This window comes from Cygnus olor, chromosome 5, assembly GCF_009769625.2.
Source record: "Cygnus olor isolate bCygOlo1 chromosome 5, bCygOlo1.pri.v2, whole genome shotgun sequence".
In the NCBI taxonomy this organism is placed as follows: domain Eukaryota; kingdom Metazoa; phylum Chordata; class Aves; order Anseriformes; family Anatidae; genus Cygnus; species Cygnus olor.
Window position 1 is genome coordinate 56,895,360 of NC_049173.1, and position 15,305 is coordinate 56,910,664.

Below are 15,305 nucleotides of genomic sequence, written 5' to 3' on the forward strand. Positions count from 1 at the left end.
TTGCATTAAATTATTTATCCCTGACACCTGACAAAAAATATCCCTATTTTTTTTTAAAATAGGTTGTGCAATGGATAAAATTTAGGGAAGCGGTTTACTTATTTCCTATTTAATCCGTTCTGTATAGTTTGGGATAGCTTTTACTTGATAATTCTACTAGTTTAAGGTCTACTGAAGAGCTGTGAAATAAGTGAAAAACTTGTCTTTGTCTTCAGAGGGTTATCAGAGAGTCTTTGTGTATTGAAAGGAAAGAAGCAAGCCACAGATCTTTGGTCATAATAAATGCTGATCAGCAGCTGTAATTGCAGCTGTGAGCTTTGGTTGATTGGCTGAATACTGTGACTTGATCTTGTGTTTCAAAGGATTGGCCTATGCTTTACAAATTGAAAGTAATTTTTATATGGTATAAATAATTAAATGCAGGGAATACAGAGAAGGAATATTTTAGATAAATAATTGAATATAATTGTTAACGCTTCAGTAGGGCATTACTGACTGTAGGAAAAAGCTAGTCATACTGCCAGAAAAAAACTGTGAAGCTTTCTCTGGCTTCCAAATCCATGCTCTCATATCCATTTTCTGTATATATTCCTTTGTTATGTCACAAGCTTCAATTTCAGAGTTTCAGTATAAGCTTAATGAAGTCACATATTTAAGCCACTCATCTTAATTGCAGCTTAACTGGTGCTAAGGATAGTGGTTAAACACCCTCCACTTTTTTTTTTAATCACACAAGCAAGTGAGAAATTCAGTCCCAGAGTGAACACAGTGAGACTTGGACTCTGTCATAGATAAGCAGTGCAGAAAGAAGCAGGAAAAAAATACCTAAAATGTACAATGCTGGCTAATGCTTTATGTATTGCACTCATTCAGGCGACTGTGAGAATAAGCTGATATTCTGTTCCTAGGAACTTCTCAATGTTGCAAAGGCCACTCTGTGCTAACATTTTGGTATGGCTTTTTGCCAACTTTAATGCGGAACATTGTTTTTAAGTCATTCTTAAACCAGAGGGGTCAGCAGACTCCAACAAGTAAATAATGTTCTTTCAGTGTGAGGAATGTTCAAGATTTCAAATAAATTATAAAAATCTAACTGGCTATACAGCTTGAGTTTACCAGGTTCACGAATCTGTCTCTTACCAAGAAGTCGTTTGGATTACTTGCAGTTGTTTGATGAATAATTTCCTTTACCATAACTGAGAGTTGTCTAATGAAAGGACATTTCGGGGGGAAGAAGTTGAAATAAACATCCTGCCTCAGAATTGGGGTAAAATGGCAAATACAAGCAATTCTGTTTAGGATGGATCTAGTGAATCTGTGTTACTCCTCAGCTGCTGGGCATGAGGCTCTTCTTTCAGGCTGTCAGGTGGTGTGTAAATGTCAGGCAAGGACTCTTTTTGAGCCAGATTGATTCTGTTTTGATTTTAATGCCTCTGAGGCTTCTGTGCAGGCTTCAAAATAATGCCAGTTCTGTTGTTTCTGTCATCTTAAGGAATATGTACCACAGTCATAGGAAATGTCTAGGAGAGGAGGATCAGGCTGACCTACCAGAATTTTCTGAAATTTTATAGGAAAAACAAAAAGATACCACAAACACATCTCATGAAATTTTTTTTTAAATTGGAGTAGAAAAACTGTTCTTGAAGTAATATAGAGTTGGGTAGTTCTTTATAGCCTTGTGCTAGTATGATTTTGTCATTAATTCTTAGAGAAATTGGCCATTTCAGAAGTGTATTTACCATCTCTTTCTCGTAGGCTCACGTTATCTGTAGGTGACATTTCCTAGAGTTGTCCATAACAAATTGAAACTTATTTAATAAGCATAGTGAAATCATAATTTAAAATTATATTCAAATATCTAAGAAATGTATTTATATTCCATAGAGTCTGGCAATATATTGTTATTTATTTGTGTTTTTCAGGGAAGCCACAAAAGCAGACATCCCATCAAAACGCATGGAGCTCAGAATCACAGACACCTTTTATACGAGCGTTGGGCACGGTGGGGAATGTGGTACAAATACCAACCTCTTGATTTAATCAGGTATTAGTACTTTGAAAAGCAGCTTGCTTCTGTGATACAAGTAGCCCGATAACAACACGTAAACCATACTGCTAAATCCATTGTCCTTATACTTCACTGTAAAATTTAGCTATTCTCTATGATCAGGGAAGACTGGAATTCTCTAAATTGCTTCTTATGAATGGTCTTTTCTGCAAGGCTATTGATTTCAAGTGAGGCTGAATAAAGGCACATAGATCCAGTTGCTTGACAGTTCACAGAGTGAAAATACCCATGAAGTGGGCTGCTGATCAGAGACACCTGCCCCTCATGACAGCACTTTTGAACGCAGAGACTGTTACCCGCATGGACGGAGTTACCAGATCCACTGGGGATCTGAAGTTTCCATGTAGGTTTAAATAAAATTCTGTTTATGTATGTATAATTAATGTCATAGGTTCCCAACTGTAAAGCAGAGAAATATCTTTAATTGCAGTTAAGTAACTGGGTTGTTTGGGTTTCATATTTTCCTCAACTTGGACATTGAATACCAGTAATTCAGTTTTCCTTGATGTCTGTTTTTACTCCTGATATGACAATCATAAACAATCATTATGCCCAACATTGTTCCACTGAAGGCTGTGGAGTTAAGAATGTGCTACGCAACAATTCTGTGCTAATCTAATAGGATCATCCAGATCCAGGATTTACTTTTTGTTCACTGCTACTTCATCTTTTATAGTAACTGATATCCACATTTTGAAGAATTAAAGCTGAAACTTCAGCTTGTGTTTTCAATCTATTATTTTCTAACTGGTAATACTTTGAAATATGTCATACTATATGATTATCCATCATAAATTATTTTTATAATGGAATACTTAGGCCATACAAACTTACATTATTCCTTTCGAGAAACTGTGTGTGTGTGTATCTGTGTATTTGTGCGTGTAAATAAAGTCTCCTGCATTTTAGCAATGTTGAAATTAATGCATCTACTTAGTCATCGCAAGGACATGAAAATTGCAGAGCACTTCAGTTACATCCTTAAAAAATACATGCTCTAGTAAGTCTGCAGTTAGTGTCACTAGAATGTTGTGCTAGCCTGAATTAAAACATTTTGGTAACCTGACAATAGTTTTACCATAAGCTTGTAATGGTGATGGCTTATTAAAGTTACTATGCTACTATGAAGGTAGATACTGTTCACCACAAGTTTTAACTTTAAAAAATGTATGCTTTTCCTCTTCATGTAGGCGATATTTTGGTGAAAAAATTGGACTGTATTTTGCCTGGTTGGGATGGTATACTGGAATGCTGATTCCTGCTGCCCTGGTTGGGCTCTTTGTTTTCCTTTATGGATTATTTACGATGGATTCCAGCCAAGTAAGGTAAAATGCCATTTAAAAATATTATAATAGCCTGTTGAATATTAACAGTCTTGCACAAGTTAGATCATTTTATTTTTAAATGCTTTTCAGATATGGTAATCATAATTCTAACCAAATAGAGCAATGGGTTCTTCAGTCAAGTGCATTCACTTTGTATATCTGTTTTACATCAAGTTGGGTGCATAACATTTACATCAAGTGCTCTTACCACTGCATCTGCAATGATTCCAATTCTGTCTGTAAGAGAAAAGAACAAATACTGATTCTAATGTCGCATGTACTGCAATGGTTATCATTCTAGTCAAGGCTCATGGGCGAAAAATACAGACGTACTTTACTCTTTAATTCCATTTTGCTTTTAACCTCTAGAGTGTAGTAGAACTGTAAAACTTCAACTTATTTTGTGTATGCTTTTTTTTCTATACAAATGTTAATAGTGTTAAATTTAAGAAAATTCTTAACTCTGTTGGTGTAAACTGTGGCCAGGAATTACAGCTTCAAGGACATTGCCACCACGTGAAATGAACCAAATTTTCAAGTTTCTGTTCAGTTTCTGCAATCTTTTGTGATTTGCTCTGAGAGTGGTTTATGTCAGTTTAGAAATAGTGTTGAGAGTGTTAGAGTTAAATGCTGGCTGTATTTTTAGGAACCGTTACAGGAGTAAGCGCCCTTACTACATCAGGTATCATCAGACAGAACGGTATCAGTGGTTTTGCAATTGCAGCTGTTGCTCCAAGCAGTTTCGATTCTTAGGCAGTAAGCACAATGAAATCAAATTTCATACAAAGTGTTTCTTGGCCTTTGAGCAGCAGTACTTTACATTTCTTTATGGAATTGTCTTTATTTTCTGACAGTCAGTTGTTATATTCTGCAGTGCTGCAATTAAGGCTTTTTTAGGCAGTTTGTTTTACGCCAAACTCCTGAGAGACTTGACAGCTTCAGACTGCATTAAATGCAATAAAATGCAATAATATCAGCCAAGAAACTATGCACAGTTACCCTGCTTGCAGGAGGCTTCAGGGTATGAGTCTCATGAGGGCAGAGGTAGGCTAGCTTTCATATTTTCCCGTCTTTCCTTTTCGATGCAGTTGAGCAGCTGCAGACAGAACAGGCAGATTTTCACTTGCTCTCCATGGAGGTTGGTTGTCTCAGATCCTATCCTGAGGCGCCTCAGCGTCATGCTGAGGAACTAACCAGGGGCTCTGGACTCTATTCCAGAAGCAAGAGCCTGAAAGTTAGGTGATCTGCTGTATAGCTTCAGATGCCTACAAGGGGAGGGGAGTAGTTATATATCCACTCGCCAAGGCGATCGGCTCCGGGGCAGACACGTTGTGCAGCGCAGCTGGAGATCGAGGCGGGCAGGGATTTCTTTTCCCACATCAAGGCCACTTGAAGCAGCTGAGCGAGCCACCAGGACCTGGCCGCCCTCTCGAGGGAGGCTGATGAGGCTTAGGCAGTGCCACCAGCAGCAGCGGGCCGTTCAAATTGGGCATTGCTGCCATTTTACAGCCAGTTCTACAGGCAGCTGGCAGAAGTTGCGTAATCACCAGCACTTGTTCTCCTGGGGGACTTCAACTTCCCAGACATATCCTGGAAATACAATACAGCTCAGAGGAAGCAGGCTAGGAGGTTTCTGGAGAGCGTGGAAGACAGCTTCCTGACGCAGCTGGTTAGTGAGCCTACCCGGGGGGTGCCCCGCTGGACCTTCTGTTCACAAACAGAGAAGGACTGGTAGGAGATGTGGTGGTCGGGAGCTGTCTTGGGCAGAGTGACAGGACGAGGGGGAATGGGCTAAAGTTGCGCCAGGAGAGGTTTAGGTTGGATATTAGGAAGAACTTCTTTACTGAAAGGGTTGTTAGGCATTGGAATGGACTGCCCAGGGAAGCGGTTGAGTCACCATCCCTGGAGGGTCTTTAAAAGATGTTTAGCTGTAGAGCTTAGTGATATGGTTTAATGGAGGACTTGTTAGTGTTAGGTCAGAGGTTGGACTCGGTGATCTTGGAGGTCCCTTCCAACCTAGATGATTCTATGGTTCTGTGATATTATTATAGCTAACATGAACTAGTGTTAATTTCAAAATATTGATAGAGGGTGTGTTAATGCGGAAGCCCTTGTTGTGTGCTTATGGCAGTCCCAGAACATCTGTAATCTGGATGTGTTAATTCTGGGCAGAAGGTCATCGCTGTTTACGAAGGTGTGAATCCGTGTGTTCACTCCGACTAGTCGTGACACAGTAGTGTCAGCTCAGTGCATTGCTATGACCAAATGAGTAAGACATGCTGTGAGATGTAGATTCAAGAACAGAGCTTACCTAACTCAAGTTGACTGCTATGACCTGATAAAACGTATGTAGATATTTTCTGTATCACCTATGTCACCTCGTTACCTACCTACTGCAGATGTTCCTGCTTGAGCAGGGTCTTTGGACCAGATGACCTCCAGAGATCCCTTCCAACCTTAACCATTCTGTAATTCTGTAATTTTAATGGACAGTGACAGCAGATGCTGTTCCTTGCCTTATTTGTTTGCTTAACCTGGAAGAAGGTAGTGAGGGTTAGACAGAAACTTTACACCTGTAGAGGAGACAGGAGCCATCCATAAGCAGGCCACACAACCTAAAAGTTGTTATCACCATATTCTGGGGATGTGAGCTGATTGGTTCTAATGTGTCTGCAGTCATTTAAAGAAATTACTATGTAAACATTCATGTTTTGATATATATTATTTGATTTTGAGCACTGCCGCTACAAATTTATGCAAACAACTATGTTTATCAGCCATCTGGAAGAAACTGAGTCAGATACATGACTCTGGCAAAATCTAAGCACAGGCATTGCAGTCACAATTCGGAATTAAGGCTTAGTGCCAGGGCATTATGGCAATGTTGTAAATGCTGCATTACCCCAACTTCAGTACTATTCAGGGTAATGCTTTTTCATGTGAAACTGAGGTTTCATCCTATTAATATCTGTAATTAGGAATCAGTGGATGTTAGGAAGTGTTGATTTACAGTATGATAAATTCTGTGGGGAGAAAAATGGTTTTCATGTGTCCTTTTACCACTAAATTTGAACTTACCAATTGATCAAATTATTTTTGTGGAAGCACGCTCTTCTCAGTAAGGCCCGGGCGCCTTTCGGGATGGTTGGCTTGCAGGTAGCTATCGTGAGTCCCCCTCTAGTGGCTGCAGGCAGAAAACGAACGTTTTATTCTTTCAGCAGAGAAGAATAAGCACATATATGTTACGCTGCCATGAATCAAATATTGATTGCGGTGCCAGCCAGAGGTTTTGTGCAGCAATAATTAGGGTGTTGTGAAGAACGTTGTCACATCCAATAAGTAGTTTGTCTTGCTTACAAAATGTTATGGGTGCCTGCCTCTGCACCATGCCCAGGGGCTGGTATGAGGTGGTCACAGGGCAGCTCTCGCTGCTGAATGCCCATGGCCCAGGACCCCGGCGCTGTCAGTCCCTGCCACACGCAATATAAAGACAGTCTGTGTAGTTCATCCCTGGCTGCCACAAGCAAGTCAGAAGCTGAGGATATATTTGATCCCCTTTGGTGGTACCCTTCCTTCTTTTCCTGGGCAAGTAGCCCTCTCACACACTGCCTTTGCCCCTTATTGGAAAGGATCCCTCCTTTCCTCAGATATAATTTTAGGAAAACAATAAACTTTTAGATCAAACGGAATTACTCAATGATTCCAATGTATTATGCAGGGAGGAGGAAGGTGAAATAATGAGATAACAAAAACCCTGATACACTGTGGTATCAGGGCCTATATACTGTTATAAGAAAATACGCATCTGTGTCCCATGTTTAGAAACAGAAGTTTCTCCCCAGTTAGGGACATTTTTCTTGTTTAATGTAAAAGGGGTACATAAGAATGGCAGTTTTATTGAAAGCAGTTTGGGATGGAAGATGTTGTTTTTCTTGCATGAGTTTGGAATAAAGCTTGGTAATACTCCCGTTGCCCGGATTTGGCACTGTGGTTCCCCAGGGTACTGTGTGTCAACCACTAGTTCCAGGATTCAGTTGTGGAATTAATGTAACCAAAAATCAAAGAGTCTGGAGTTGAAGAGAACTCCACAGTAGCTTCCAGAAAATTTGGATTACATTTTTAAGGCTCAGACATGCAAGAAGAAAAAATGAAGAATGTGAACATGTATATCTGGTTTCACACACTTCTAAAAATATTTTGATCTGTTTGCCCTACTTGAGTTAAACTGTGAACAATGGGTCTGTCATATGGAAGGGCTTAAATAATAGTCCTTTACAAGTCCTTTCATTTGGGTTCTTTTTTTTTTTTTTGGAAACAAATTATGTGGCGTATCTATTACACATCTTTATTCTCAAGTTAGTTATCAAGCTATTACATGTTGATTATTCTATATAAAATAAGTCTGATGATTTTAAATAAGGTTGCTTTCGATGCATCTGTACACATCGTTAATTATCACTGGTCTAATTTGTCACACTGTTGTCAGTCAAACAGAAAGGCCAGGCATGAACACAGCACAGCTTTAGGCATATTCACAACGTGTGCTCTTGTCAGATTTCAGATATGTAAGTGAGAATAGTACAAAGATGTTTGTTTTGCTCTGTTATGGTGAAGATTTGAATTGCAGTAACAATTAACATAGCACTTGTCATGAACACTTGTGCAATGCGTGTCTTTACAGAGTAGTGCTAGAGCATGTAGCCTGTCACTGGCAGTACAATTTGCTGAAACTTCATGTTATCAAAAACAAACGTAGACTGTAACTCAAGATATAGAATACAGAGAATCTAGCATTTATAATGTTGAATTTAAATTTAGAATAGAGTAGAATTTGGCCTTATATGTGACAACAGTCTGCATTACTGTCAAACCATTATATCACTTTGTTGAAATATGATTTTCTGTGCTTACTTATTCGCATGAAAATGCAATCAAGAAAATTCTCATTTGTGACACACTGTAAGCTGTTACTCTGCACTTCTGAAATGATGGGCTGTGCTCTTTCTGGCTTTCAGGGTTGCTTAGAACAACTTCTTAAGCCCACATTATGTTGTACCGTTTTAGTGAATTACTGGTTGTGATGTTATGTGAAGTATGAGCAAAGATCACAAATGTGACATCTGGGCAACACTAATCTTGTATTTCTGTATACTGTTATGTTGGACAGGATTTAATAGATGCATTCATTTGGTAATAAACATAATCTTCCATATAGTATTAGAACTGTAAATTCAGATTTTATGAGGAGGAGAATGAAAGCATAATGTTTATTAAAACAAACCAAGAGAGTAATTTCCTGGCATTTGCTTTATAGTACTACTTTCCTTGTGTGACATAGGATCATTTCAGGCATGTCAACATTGCTGAAGGTGATTGCTGAGTTTCTCTACTTACTCACTGCAGTTAAAATTTGCCTTTAAATTCCTTTTGCACTTCTGGTGCTTCTACTTTGCCTTCGTCAAGGCACTTAAGTACTATGTTTTCAATATGAATAATCCCAGTGAAGTCGGAGATTTCATAACCCCCAAATCTTAAGATCTTTAAGCAGTAGAATGTCATTTGAAGGTATTTTACCTCAAAACAGGATATTAAATTGTTCTTTTTTTTATTAGCTATAAACATAAGTTCTTCCATAGGTAATAAAAATGCAAAGACTTAAACTGCTAATGCCAGAAATGCCTGTCAGTGGGGTTTTACACGGTGACCTCCTGACCTAGGTACGTATGCAATCATACTGTGGGACAGACCTTCAGCTGACGTAAAGTGGGATAATTGATTGAAATCAGCAACATCCGTCTTCTAGTGTTTGGTGTCTTCTACATCATATGGATAAACATGCAGTAATTTGCTTGGCAAGTAGTAAACAGTATTTTGTTCTTCAGTTTGTGATATTTCTTTTGGAGAGAATGGGATATTTCCAAGCATAAATATCAGATAAATATCAATAAGATATTGCATCAAGTCTAGGGCCCACAGTTTTAAGGTAGTGACCAATTTGGGATTAAACATTTTATGCCAAACATTCACTTCTAATTTGTTTTATTGAGTCAGTTTTGTGGTGTAGGCATGCTGTTAACAAGTAGAGGCCACAAATGGTGCAGCCTCAGAAAATCTTGAGAATGCTAAATGCCTGTTTGTAACCTTTGTTTTCCTATCTTATACTAAAGCAAAGAGATCTGCGAGGCAAATGAAACCATCATGTGCCCTATGTGTGAACGCAATTGCACACTACAAAAACTCAATGAAAGCTGCATATACGCCAAGGTAATTAATAGCTTACTGCTATCATGATAATTTTTGTCTCAAGGTCCACTTTTATTATGTAATGGCAGCCCTTGTTCCAGTAAAGACTGCAAAATGTGTTGTTTATCTACAGAGTTTTCAGCCTCTGCAATCCGTGCTTCTAATAAGGGAATAATCTGAAATATTCAGAGATGACTCTGAAACTTGTTTTACTTTTTTAAAACATTTCCTTCCAAAATCCATAATATTTTGATCCATTTATAAAGTCCCCTGAGTAACAAAACTTCTCTTGGAAGGTTTATCCTACTTTCCCTTAAAATTAACTTCTTTCTTTGTTTTCCTTGGTTGCTTAGTAATTGAAATTCTGCTCCTGCTAAAGGAATTCTCTAGCATTACCTAGGATTTCAATGTGTCTATGGTGTGCTTTGCTTTTTCAAACTAATGCAAAGAGTTTACACAATTAAATATTTTGCTACAAGAAGCTATCCTTCAGACTTAACTAATCATAAGTACTTCAGTGTATGTGCAATGTTAACAAAGTGAGTAATATATATTTTGATGCATGCTAGTGTGTTCATAATGCTGGAAAAGCAGCCTTGCCATTTTTCTTGGAACTCTTTAGCCCATAAGACAAATCTTATACAGAAGTTTGTATTTATGGAACGGTGATTGTCTCTAGGTTGTGGCAATGCAACAAAACTAAGCAAAGTGGAAGAGAAAAATCTATTTTCATTAGATTTTGAAATTTGGTATTTAGACAGGACTTGGAGTGAAACTCAACGTTTCAAAAGTATGTGTGAAGCAATATTTGAAAAACATATGATCTTGAAAGAAATTATTTGTATTTTTTTTAATTTAGCTTTCTATTTTTTAATGAACAAGTTGTTTTCATTTATGTTATAATGTTATATATTATATAAATACAACATATGTGAGGCCAACCTGTGTTTCATTTTTAAATACTGCTGCAACTTTATAGTAAAATATGGCTGCATTAATTTTTTTTCCTAGCTTTTTAAACTCATTTCATAAGTTTTTACGTGTACCGAAGGTAAAAGCTTTCTTAATTGAAATAACATTATGCAAATCATACATCCCATCTGAGAAATGTCTCTTTTTAGAATATGACGAGTAACTTATTCAGTAGTCCACTCCAGCGTGACAGAAAATTAGTACATTTAGTATTGCAGCATCCCTTTAATTTTAGGTCCTATTATTTTAACATCCCCAGTTAATAGAAGCTGATTTTGTCTCTCATATATATTAACACTTACATCTTGTGCTTAAGTCATGCATTTTAATGTCACATTGTGAATAGTTAAATGCAGCAAAAAAAAATGTGGCATTTCATCCGTACTTCTGCACACTTTTAAACCAGTCGTCTTGGAACAAAATCAGATGATGTCTGGGGAAGATGAGTAGTAAGCGCTCATATTCCGTCTTCACAAGCACTCTTTCCCAGTGTCTGCAAAACCTGGGGAAAATAACGTAGGCTCCCAACTTTTCCTGCCGATGTTTTTGCTCTGAAAAACTGGCCAGCCTTAGATTGGTACACAGAAAACAAACAAAATTTTTCTTCTACTAGGATTTGTCTGTTCTGGATCTCCCCCAGTTGGGTCTAATCATGTTATGTATGTTTTCTGCATACATGGGTAACATGTACTTCAAAAAACTGATTTTCAAGGGGCAGAGAGAGACTTCTCTTTGGGAAGGAATATGATTACCATCTGGCCATTTCAATGGCAAAAAAATAAACTTTTTGTAACTCTGAGGATATAACTGTAATGCCTTCATTCACCATGTTGTCTCTAAAGAAAATTACACTGCAGCTTCACTCGTTTCTCTCGCTAGGAAATGTCAGGTTTCCAGAAGGGCTTGTGATCCTGCTGGTTGCCGCTGTGTTGTTTGAGTGGAGCAGCAAATACCCAAACGTGTGTCAGCAATTCCTCTGTGCCTGCACAGAAAGTAGTGAATGAAAGCAATCTGTAATGTTAGAGAACTACAGTCTGATTTCACATATTCCTTTGTACTTTCTGAAGCACCATTAATAATATAAACAGAAATAATCGATTTGAAAATAAGGCATCAAATCTGCTGAGAAATGAAAATGGCATTTCCTCCTTTCTTTCCTGTTCCTGAAATGGAACTTGTCTGCCTTTCCTTCTGGTTTTGTTGCTGTACGAACATGACTTATTTCTTCGTCTTCCCCACACACAATCAAAGGGCTGTTTGTAAGAGAAGCTTTTCCTGTTTCATTCCAGGGAAAGGCACTCATATTCCAGGATGTGTTCTGATCTTTTTTCATTTCTTTGAAATAACCCATTGTGTACAAGTATGCTAACATTCAGTTTATTAGGAAAAGTGAGTAATTTTGAGTAACTTTTATCTCCCCAGATCTGCTCATGTCATGAGACCTGCCTCATTTAGACAAGGACTTGGGTTCATATTTCATGTTATTAGAACTGCTGTCAGGATTTCCTTCATTAAATTTCCCTTTCTTTCCCTAAATTTCCCAAATTTCCCTTTAGAGTAGTATTTTGGATAACACAAAGTAATGCAGAACAAATCACATACTTGAAATGTTTTTTTTCATCCAAGTTTCTTGCAAGGCTGGGAGACAAAATACAAAGGTGCGTTTTTCCTTCTTGCTCTTGCCCATTTCTTTCACCCCCTCCCTTCTTTCTTCATGTCCCTTTAAAAATACCCCATTAAAAATGAAGTTTGTAATTTAAGAGAAGGGCATGCCACGTCTGAGTTGTAACCTGAATTGCTGAATGCCCTAACTCTCATTCTTGCCCACATTAGGTGGATTCTTTGACGAGCAGAGGTGACTAGCACAATGCATAATGGCTCTTTGGCTGGTACTGCTCCCAGCACACCTTGCCCTAGGGCCCAGCGGCAGGATATTAAATCAGGGTGGACTTGAAATGTGTGAAGTCATGTGTGATGGTGACAATATCAGTCAGGTGCGCTGACTGACTGGCACTGAGTCGTGGGGTATTTCTCTTCTGCTTGGAGGGCTCTGGTCAACACTTACTCCAACTGTACAGTTAGCCTGTAAGACAGTCAAATCTTAATTCTGAGTGTGGTGCTGAATAGTATAGCCCAAACACCTTTCCTCAAGACAGAGCTATGTCAAGAGCAAGATACATGTTTTCTACTTTTAACAATACTAAATATGCTGGGTTGGGTTGGGTTTGTTTATTTGTTTGGTTTATTTCCTTGGAAAGATGCACTCTACTGAGCAGAATATCCAAAATCACTTGCGCGCACACATGTATATTCAAAACTGAAAGTATTCATCAGGTGTACTCTACTGCATTTATTCACCTGTCACATTTTTGGCACCATACCCATTATGGTTGTATTTTCCTTTATGGAACCATATTTGGACATATTTCTACGTACAAGTGATCCCACTATATGATTTATACGGGATAATTTTGGATTTATAGATACCTAATACCAGATAGTAAATTCCCATTTCTTCAGAAGCTTAAAAAATAAACAAAAAAAAAAAACTGACATACAGATCAAATCTATGTAGTATTTTTAGTAAATTCTCACAATACGAGAGTCAATTTACTCAATAAGAAATAAAATAGAGGCAAAAGCAGTACTGTTACTATTAACTTTTTTTGCTTGCCTAAGTTTTCTCTACCAAGTAATCTTGTTCACCCAATGAAGCCAACTTTCTCTGAAAGAATGAAAATCCGTCCGCATGGGCAAGGGCAGCCCTTGCTGGAGCCCGTTAGGTAATCTGCTGGAGGCGGGCTGCCAGCTGCTGCATCCCCAAACACCTTGTGTACAGGATGTTCCTGCTGGCCAGAGTAACCTCAGATAGGAGAGAAGGTCGTGGTACAGCCCAACTCAGTCTGGTTACCTGCCCAGTTCCATTGGCCTAAGGAAGGGTTCCTTTTCATGAGAAAATGATGATTGGTTCTTCAATCTTCATTGGAGTCGACACCAGTGAAAGTAAATTCTTTTCAAGAATATGATGTTCTATTCCGAGTTCAGAGAGCGGGAAATAGCCATAAACTTTTTGAATGGGTTAGGACAATACATTTCAGAACAATTTGCTGCACTTTTTTTTTTATTATTATTTATTTGTTTTTATCTTCAGGTGATCCTCTTTCTAACATATGCCTTTTGACAAGGTGGTTTGCTCTATTATCTCACAATGGTTTGTGCTTTGGGTGGGTTTTAATTTTTTTTAAAAGAATATAAGAATATGAAACATATATATATATATATAAGAATGTGAATATAAATATAAGAATGTGAAACCTATGCTTTGTTTACTAATGCTCAGCAGCATCTTAAACCACCTTTCGTTAGAAGAAATTCAGGCCCGCTGTCCATGGATAAATTACATTGCTGTCCACTGGCAATCTTAAATCTGTTGAAAGTGCATTGATCTTAATTTCAGCTTCTTAAATACTGTTTCTTATTATGGCTTGAATATAAGAAGCTCTGGATTTTTGTAATATAAATTCTGATGTTTGCATAAGAAGTGAGACATCACATTCACTCATTCAGATGCTTAGTGTGTTCCATAGGCTTACAGAAACTACTTACTCCTTATTTTCTACTGGTAAATCTTGGATTTTACAGCAGATAAGCTTATAAGGAAGAGTGAGATAAAAGATAAATCTAACAAAAAGGAAGGCATTCATGAAGTGAAATTAAGTGCGCAATTTAGATTTGCATTTCTCTGACAGTTTTTTAGAATTTATTTTATATTTGTGGGAGTTGAGGGACACTAGCCTTTTAAGAAGGAGAATACGCTAACAATTTTAGAGGCTGAGATTTCTGGATGAAAATGAATATATCTTATTCTTACCTGCAGAGAAATTGCAGGATAGCTTAGAAGTAGAAAATGAAATCAAAAGGGACATTAAGTAATATATAGAAGAAGAAAAGTGAAAAGTCTGAAGTGATTTAAGCTTATGAAAATCTTAAAATAGAAAACATCAAATGGAAATTTGACCCAGGATACGAGAATTCTGGAGCAATTTTTAGCCTGTCTGGACAGAGAGCAGCTCTTACTGTCTCTGAAGCAAGTGCTCTGGAGATGCTTGAAGTGATAGGCTGGAAAACAACAAAGAATGGGACAAACATTGGTAGAAGAAACGTGTGAGTAGGCCTTCTTGCTGGAATGCTTGGTTTTTAAGTTCTGCCATCAGTTATGTACTCTGGGCTTCTTTGGGGCAGAAGTTAATGTGGCAATATTGTTTGTTCCTGATGTATTTATTTTCTATTCAGGTTACACATTTGTTTGATAATGGAGGGACTGTCTTCTTTGCTATTTTCATGGCAATCTGGGGTAAGTAATTTTTCATTTATTCTTTTTTTAATCAAACTGACCCTTTTGGGGATTGCTGAGTTAAAGGAGATTATAGTTCATGGTAAAAATTAAAGAATGATTTTGTCACACAAACATTTTTTTCCTCTTTTCATCAACTTCAATTTCTCTGCTAACAGGACGTGAAAGTAATACCTTTTGTTGTTAATGTAATGACTGTCTTTAGTATCTTATATATCTTTAAGCTTGAATTTTATACCATGCATGTTAGGAGTCTTTTACAGCGGCAAACATATAGGGTAATTTACTGGTCTGGAGTCAATACAAAAATCACAGTGTATAGAGAATTCTTGTAGAATAAATG

The 15,305-nt window shown here is 37.7% G+C and overlaps 1 protein-coding gene across 6 annotated transcripts in view; it reads left to right on the forward strand.

Moving 5' to 3' along the window:
* ANO3 (anoctamin 3) overlaps nucleotides 1-15,305 on the forward strand; it is a 264,589-nt gene that overhangs the window by 215,109 nt on the left and 34,175 nt on the right. For all 6 annotated transcript variants that reach the window (XM_040558403.1, XM_040558402.1, XM_040558398.1 and 3 more), the window contains 4 exons: nucleotides 1,923-2,044; nucleotides 3,259-3,393; nucleotides 9,561-9,657; nucleotides 14,902-14,962. In XM_040558403.1, coding sequence (XP_040414337.1) covers nucleotides 1,923-2,044; nucleotides 3,259-3,393; nucleotides 9,561-9,657; nucleotides 14,902-14,962 — 415 coding nt within the window. The remainder of the gene's footprint in view (nucleotides 1-1,922; nucleotides 2,045-3,258; nucleotides 3,394-9,560; nucleotides 9,658-14,901; nucleotides 14,963-15,305) is intronic.